General features: G+C 30.2%; 1 protein-coding gene across 17 annotated transcripts; it reads right to left on the bottom strand.

The window, feature by feature from the left end:
* Nucleotides 1–854: 854 nt before the first annotated feature.
* Nucleotides 855–5,471, bottom strand: LOC112726923 (DNA replication licensing factor MCM5). 17 transcript variants are annotated; one of them, XM_025776496.3, is made up of 11 exons: nt 5,115–5,459; nt 4,957–4,978; nt 4,491–4,509; nt 4,337–4,392; nt 3,562–3,691; nt 3,380–3,481; nt 3,158–3,281; nt 2,552–2,646; nt 2,314–2,448; nt 2,132–2,194; nt 855–1,344 (listed from the first exon to the last, which is right to left on the bottom strand). In XM_025776496.3, exons 4-9 carry the CDS (start codon nt 4,387–4,389, stop codon nt 2,317–2,319), a joined length of 636 nt encoding a protein of 211 aa, XP_025632281.1. In that variant the 5' UTR covers nt 4,390–4,392; nt 4,491–4,509; nt 4,957–4,978; nt 5,115–5,459; the 3' UTR covers nt 855–1,344; nt 2,132–2,194; nt 2,314–2,316. The 17 variants fall into 17 exon arrangements, with proteins under 17 accessions (XP_025632281.1, XP_072064974.1, XP_025632280.1 ...); XM_072208873.1 differs by having other exon boundaries at nt 855–1,155; nt 1,265–1,344; nt 2,132–2,191; nt 2,314–2,431; nt 4,491–5,471; XM_025776495.3 differs by lacking the exon at nt 4,957–4,978 and having other exon boundaries at nt 5,115–5,254.
* Between the last annotated feature and the right edge of the window lie 2,911 nt (nt 5,472–8,382).

Below are 8,382 nucleotides of genomic sequence, written 5' to 3' on the forward strand. Positions count from 1 at the left end.
TTTTAAAATAATATTAAAAACTTATTTATCCTTTTATTTGATTAAAATAATAGTTTGATACTTTAATTAGAGTCTAATTTATTAGTTTCACCTACACTCCTTATCTTCAGTCGCACAGCAGAAATATACTACTTTGCTGATGATTTGATGTTCCTCCTCTTGACCAAGTGAGATTAAAATAGAAGTAATGTGTTATGGTTTTTGCTAATTAGGATACATATTGAACTTCAATAAGATTTCTAAAATAAGATAATATGAATGCCCGGTGGCTAATTAACATTATATGTATAGTATATAATTTTTTTGGTTGTATCAAGAATAAACTGTAAGTATAGAATATAATTTAAATGCATAGATATAATAATGTACGCGGTTTGTACCAATGTGTCACTACAAGGTTTTTGTTTATTTGTGGGAGTTTTTTATCTTATTTGTGGAGGTTTATAACCTCCACCAAATGGTTTGTGGGGGTTACTAAAACCCCCAAAATTTGAGGTGCCACGAGGTCTTTTGTGGGGGTTTTTAAAAACCTCCACAATTTATTCAGTGGGGGGGGGGGGTTTGTGTGTGTTTAGTGGGGGTTTTATTTTGAATTTTTGTGGCAGTTCTTGGTCAATGTTTGTGGCGGTTCAAAACCCCCACAAAAATATTTTCTATTTTAAAAATAACAGCTATTCTATGGAGTTCCAAACCTTCACAAACCTGTCAATATAATTTTTAAAAATTAATCTACATTATTATTACACTACTAATTATTTATTATTAAAAAAAATATTTAAGCAAGACATTAACAATATAGAAGAAAATTAAAATAAAATAAATACTTTAAAATAAAATATAGTACACTACCATCATCTTCCAATCACATTAATTATAACTAGAAAATATTAAAAATAACATGATAAAATACAAACTTATGTCCAAACTCCTAGACAATGAACATAACTAGATAAATGTATTTGCAAACAATGTAAATAGATCTTGACTTCTAACTATACCATTATCATCCAGAAAGAATGACAAACTAACAATGTAGTTAACAAGTCCTAATACTTACACTAGCTGTTAAAGCTAAAACAAGAATATTTAGGAATTTCTATTACAATGAGGAGTCTTTCTTTTAATCTCTATAGCCAATACTCCAAACATCAATACCTGTTCATGTTCAATGCATAGTGCATCAAAATAAACCAAAAAAAAATGTCAATTTTCATCACATACCTTTTATCAAGTAGAGTTAAACCTTCTCCAAATAAAGAATTACCCATCCTCTGAAGCTCCTCTACCTTCATGAAGTATATTAATAATAACCATTTTTACCACAATGCCCTATCAAAAGAGGCCCTGAAAGCAGGAAAGCCATTTTTACCCATAATTAGACATTAAATAATAACCAAATTAACATATTGACATCCATAAATTATATGATGCATGCTACGTTATATTAATATAGTGTTAAAAAAGTAGACATAAAATAAATGTAGTGGGCATCAAGGTACAGAGAACTTGGGGAAAATGTAGTGGTTCTGGGGTCTCTTGAACAATCTGAATTGGCCTCATTCTATAATGCTATTGACTTATTTGTCGACCCCACTTTGAGAGCACAAGGTTTGGATCACACTTTGATAGAAGCTATGCTGAGTGGGAAACCAGTAATGGCTACAAGGCTTGCAAGCACTGTGGGGTCTATGATTGTTGGCAGTGAAATGGGTTATATTAGAAAATGAGATTCTTGATCAATGTAATTTTACCATATTCATCAAGAGGAGCATCATAATCTCATCCATATTCCGTGCAATTTATGAGATTAAGAAAATCATTAAAGAATTTGTAGTTGTGAATATTTAGAAGTAAAAGTGCCAACAAGACCCAAAAAAGTACCGCATCCACATTGAATGTTAAGTGTATAAGCCTATAAGCACAAGTACATGTAACTATATATTTGCAAAAGTTCACTTGGAAGAAAGCAATAGTGGCATCTCTTGAGGAGGTTTATACCAAGAGAGGCTAAAGAGAGATAATTAAATAAACGAGAGTTCAATCAACGAAAGAGATTTTTTATGACATTTAGCAGTGACACATACAAAAATTAACATGGATTCAGAAAAGCTTGAGCAGTAAGGGTACATACCTTCGTTACTGTCGGGGAATTCCACCTAGAAGGGTAAATAATAAATTGCCTACTTAGTTTCTGCTGCAGAAAATGTATGAAATAGATTAGCTTAAGCAGAATTTATATTGAATTTTAATATCGAAAAATGTATCCTTTAGATATCAAAATCAACTCAAAGTGAAGAAAATTTATCAATTTACATGCTAAAGACTCATTCGCTCCTGCTTCTGGTGACGTGGATACTCTAGCATAATCTTCTGTAGAAAATGGTTTCCTGTACTTTTATTGCTCACTTGGTGAGGCAATAGCAAGTGATTTCTGGTTTGATAAAACATCTGTTAAACAAAAGACTATTTGGAAAAGCAGGTCCTTGGAGAAAGCAATAGCAAAAGATGACACCTATCTATGAGACACTAATAAACCAACATATAGACGAACATGAGTAATTTGATGGGCCTTTAGTATAGCAACAACATTTGAAGCAGCCAGCAGGTCAGAAACATCAGTTCCAATGTTTACGCCAACAAATCCACCTATAAGTTCCAGTTGATCCAAATCAACAACTGATTGTAACAATTCCATATCATACAGTAGAGGAAAACACCCCCATATTTTATGTTCAATAAACAAACAAGCAAACATAAGAGACTCAGCATTCAACTTGCAGGGTTAATGATTTCACAATTAGAATCCTAATAGACAAGGAGATGTACCGGTAACAAAAGTAGGTTGCAATCATTTAAAAAGTATCCCCCCTTTCCTATTCCTTTAACACCCAATCTTGGGAATGCCTTAGAATTCATATAAAATCCAGTTCCACAGGCAATGCCATGATAAATTTCATTTTAAGACTAATTATTTTGTAAAGGGGAAGAGTTTTAAGTCTGTAAGAAGGCATGCTTATTGTTTAGGCTGCAGATATGAACTATTTGGTGTTTGAGTATTGATTCAAAACCTGGTTTGGATCAACATGATAATAATATCTTGGACATTTTCCAAAGTGAGATCGCTAAAAAAAAACAGAGATGTATGATTATAAATTACCTGATGTAGTGGTTAGCATAGCTAGTGTAAGCAGAAAGACATTTGTCAGGCATTTTTTAAGATTCATCACATCCAATATCATCTCAACCAGCAAGTTCAACCCAAAATTACTGCTAATCAAAGCCTGCACAACCAGACTTCAGCAAATAATAAATAAAAAGCCTAAAATGTTACCTTTGATAAGTTATGAGACTATCTCTTAACAGTTAAGTGGTTACGTACAATGGATTTGTTCATTCCCATTCTGCTGAGGTCATTAATAAGCCTTCTTTCTGATATGTGGTTTCCAATCCCAATTCTTCTCTTTATCTGAGTTTCTGCTTGCTGCTCATTTGTGCAGACACAACCCATCAGGATATGAAGCTAGATTAAGGGAGAGAAGAAGGATTAAACACAAGCCAAACCTTTATTTCATTTTCCATTTCTGGTGTGAGACTGATTTGTTGGTGTATTCCAGACCGAGCAGCATCCATTATAGACACAGTGAAAAGCCTTATTGCTTCTTTCACATGCTCCTCAGTAGCAACATGAGATCTAATGCAGGAAAAATTGAGTTAGACTGTCTAAGATGCATGTACTATATTAAAAGAATAAACTAAAGGAGAAATACAAAGAATGATTAGATTTAGCTAATAAATTTAGTTTCTTATACGGCATAGCATATTGAGGGGATCAGTGGAATCATGTAATTTGGATTATTTTCCAACTCAAATACAAGAATTTAATTAAAAATTTGATAAAATTATAAAAGCAAATATAGTAATTAAACATTTTATTTATTATAGGAACATAAAAGAAAAGAGAGCCAGTAAAGAGTGCAGTAGGCCCAAATGATGTAACAGCTAGCAAGATAAGTGGAGAGGGTGTGTGTTGATAATATACACACATACTAGAAAGAAATCACTGTGATTTCATTCAGCTCCTCTGTTTCTATCCCACATTCTCCTCATATTTCTCCCATTTTATCTTCTCTATTTTTCTATTTCTACTCTATTCTACTGCCACTATTCTATATTTACTATGATTGGTACCAAGTTCTTATAAAGGATTAACTAATATTTTAATTAAACCGAAACAGATGTTGCAAACGGGCAAGTAAAGTCTATGAAAATTTATGGAAATAAGTATAGTTTCATTTTGGCAAATGTCTCATTCAACCTAAAAATATCTTCTAGCTACCTTACTATAATTGGTGTAGTAGTTTCTCCAGTTTCATTGGCTTGCTGTCTCATATCCTGTATTTTATTGCAAAAAGAATCAAATCAAATTTAAGTTCATTTACCAAATAATTGAACGAACTGCATGAAAACATAAGTTCAGAGATATAGCTTACCTCTTTAGCCAATTCTCTTCTTTAGAAACCATGTACAATGCACAAAAAGATTATACTAATTAGGATGAACCTAAGGAACCACCTCAAAACTCTTTAATAAGTCTAAAAGTATACATATTTCTCATCAAAATTTTAATTATAAATTCAGTCAATCTAAAAGTTAAACCATAGATTAAAAAACAAATCACATATCAGAACTTCATAATTAGAATCAGTTTGACCTTAAAATAGACCACCTAGGATTCCAACTTTCAGGATAAACTGCGTGCATATGCGAATTCACTTAGAAAACATATAGCAAGTAGATGCCAAAGTCTAGAATTAAAGCATAATAGTCACAAATAATCGATCATTAAAATATTTTAAGAGATTATAATAATTTTCACAATTATGTTCAATGTTTCTTTTCGGTTAAAATCTAACAATAAAAAAATACAGAACAAAAGAGCATAACAAGAGGAGATACCAGTGAGACAGCAGCAATAGAACTGAGGAGGTGAGACAGAGAAGAAATTTATCGTTAATAAAGAAGAAATATCAGCAAATTAATAGAGAAGAAGTAGAAAAAGAAGTACCACCAGCAGTTCAAAGGAGAAATTGGAGTGAGAGAAAGCAACGTTGTACCGTGGCAACTATGGTGGCATCAATGGTAGAAACTGTGGCGGCAACGGCGGGAGAAACTGCAGTGGCAACAACGATAATATAGAGAGAACATATCTAAAAACGTGTTGATGGAAGAGGTGGCTCGATCCAGAAGCTTTCTACCGCAACGGACACGGCAGTGGTAACAACGCCGGCGACGGAAACGGCAGCGGAAGCGACGGCGGAAGCGACGGCGGAAGCGACGGCGGAAGCGACAGAAACGGTGGTACAGAACTTAGGGTTTCATCGTGGTTCTCTTCTCAGCCTCAGTTCTCATTTCTACGAAAAGAGGAAATTAAGTTTTGAAGGAGAATTTGAAATTTTAATAATAAATTAATTATTAGTGGAGGTTTTTTAAATTGTCATAAATAAAGGGTATTGTGGAGGTTTTGAGAAACTTCCACCAAAATACTCCCTCAATTAAATATTAATCTTGTAGTGGTGATTAATTATATATTTATCCTAATTAACATTAGTTCTTTTTTATATGTTGAAATTCCTAAAATCAACATGATTATTTTTCTAATTGCCATAGCCATAACAAGATAGCAACAAGGGTTAGTATTTACATTACTTGTTATTTTCTTGTGTTTTTTACTTCTAGCCTTTGTGCCTTTAGCATTAGAGATCTGAACCACTTCAGAAAGAAGTTTTACCATTTAAATTATTAGGGTAGCATTATTCATTCTTTAAACAAATAATTTTTTATTTACTCAACTCTTTTAAGAGCCTAATCTTTGTAGATATTTTTTTGTTTTTTAAGTTTTTAGTTGTGGTTAGTACTTCTAAATTTGTAGATAAGTTTTCATTGAAAAAAAAATCTTGTATGATGTTATCTACCAACTATGTTAGAGAATAAATTCATTAGATTTCCTTTAAACTAAGACTTATAGTCTTACTCTATGAACTATTAATTTGTTGTATTCTATCTGTAGACACAGGCGCTCAATCGTTGATAATCGCTAACTTTCAGTCCTATCTTTTTTCATGCCACCATAAAGTTAGTTTGATTAAATAATCATGCTTTCAATAAGTTGTTTTATGTTTGTGACAATGAAAACTCAAAAAGGATTTTATTAGTTATAAATTTTTTCACCTACCTTATATATATTGGCTAATTTACTTGGACCATAATTATATCCTTCTTCTTTTTTTCCCTGTAAGTGGGTGATACCACTCAACTTTTAGCAATTATTGTTTCAGATATTGTTCAAAATATTGAGTATGTATTTCATTGTCTTTTAACTACATTAAGCTATTCTATTTAAATAAGTTGGAGCAGATTTTTTCATGAATTAAGAGATAACACCATCTTATTTAAATGATATTGCAAGTATTTCAATAAAGATGTCCAAGATCTAATAATAATGTATCTTGATATTTATTTTAATTTATAATTGTTTTATTTGAATATCTTTTTAACATTAAACCCATTTAACTTAGGATATTCGTTTTTCAATATGATGTATCAGTTAATTTCATATTTTTATACTATAAATACTACTTATAGGAATATGACTATTTTTTTTAATCTTATGTGATGTAATTTTGTATTAAAAAGTATTTTTATTATGATATTTTTTTTAATTTAATTTTTATCATTAGCCATAGAAATAGTATAGTTAAAATAACCCACCAATATTAACTACAAAAAAAAATATGACAAAAAAATCTGACCTGTCCATATTAACGACGGGTAATGGTTGGTAAAATCAAAATTTTCGTTGTACATAATTTTATTGTCACAGAGAAAAGCATGCACAAATGTTCAAAATTCATGGCCAGTCAAATGTCCGGTTATTAAAATTTTTGGCTAATTGACTAAAAATTGTGGCTAATTAAAAATGTGTCACTCTCTTTAGCCACAAAATTTCATTCATAACAAAAGTATTGTTCTCACGGTTTTTAATGTTTAGTCATGATTTTTTTTATGGCTAAATCCTATTTTTGTAGTAGTATCCTTATTATCATCTTGATGTATATATATTTGATTTTGATTACTTACAATTTTACTATTTAATGTTTTAACTATATGAAGTGAAAACTTTTTAGTAGAAACAATAATTTTTAATTTTAAATTGATTATTGTAGGATGATTAAGAACCAGATGGACACATTATAATTAATTATATGACATGTATACAAAATTGACTATTAAATTAATTACTGTTATAAAATATATATTAAAATATAAAATATATATTAAAAATTAGTTAAATAATATATATTTATATGTAAATACATCATTGATGATTTTATATATACACACTTGGCATTTTTGTGTTACAATAGCAATTAGATTATATTTGATTCTAGAAAAATAAAAAAAGCCAATTATTTTGCACGTTCAAAAGCTCCAAATATACTGGAAAAGAAATGGTAAGAATTTTTAATCTCAAAATAAAACATTAAAAGGCATCATTACACAAAAGTAAAGCGCTGATAAATTCATGACTTGTTTGATATATAGTTGTAAGAACTGAATCGGTGATTAAACTGGTTCGATTATTGATTTATTAATTTATTAGTTTAATCGATAAATTATTGGTGTTGAATCGATAAAATTGATTCTACATAAATAAAAAATATAAAATAGTAAAAAATTTAACAAATTTAAAATACATATCTTCAATATTTTAAGAACAATTAAGTCTCAAATTTTAAAGACAACTAATACTAAGATAGACATAAAATTAGTTAATACTACTACAATAGTATCTTAATTTGACACAATAAGAATAACAATCTATACTATCAATAAATTTCGATACTAGTATCAAAATAGATAACTTTAATCACAACACTAACATTGAAATAGATAAAGTAAATTAATAAACTGTTAGTAAAGTTTATATTTCTATTAATAATAGTGAATAATTAAAAATATAATTAATTCAAAAAATAGAGAATACAAAATTTAAATTAAATTAAATATTCATAAAATTATTTAATTCAAGGTTTTACTATATAATTAGTCTTTGTTATATATAATATTAGAAAACACAGTGGCAGTCTGGCAGAGTGGGTGAACAAGAGGTCCCATGTTCGAATCTTGGCTAGGTCCCATTGTATCATAGATGGAAGTGCGCTGCTATGGAGCACCATAGAGTGGCAAGTTACCAAATCGAATCGGTTGGACCGATTTTCTCCGACTCTTACCGAATTCGACTGGTTTTTGTCGGTTCATACCGGTTTTATCCTTAAACGGTCCAAAAGACGAACTAAACCGGTTGATAGTTCGATTTACTGG

The sequence above is a fragment of the Arachis hypogaea genome, chromosome 12, assembly GCF_003086295.3.
Source record: "Arachis hypogaea cultivar Tifrunner chromosome 12, arahy.Tifrunner.gnm2.J5K5, whole genome shotgun sequence".
Classification (NCBI taxonomy): domain Eukaryota; kingdom Viridiplantae; phylum Streptophyta; class Magnoliopsida; order Fabales; family Fabaceae; genus Arachis; species Arachis hypogaea.

Excerpts from the sequence above, each read along its gene's own strand:
- LOC112726923 (XM_072208869.1), bottom strand. The coding sequence starts at position 4,389 with ATGAGACAGCAAGCCAATGAAACTGGAGAAACTACTACACCAATTATA. Across the intron at positions 3,692-4,336 it reads ACTACACCAATTATAGTAAG|ATCTCATGTTGCTACTGAGG; the intron begins GTAGCTAGAAGA and ends TTCCTGCATTAG. Across the intron at positions 2,449-2,551 it reads AGGCCCATCAAATTACTCAT|ATGTTTTATCAAACCAGAAA; the intron begins GTTCGTCTATAT and ends TTTGTTTAACAG.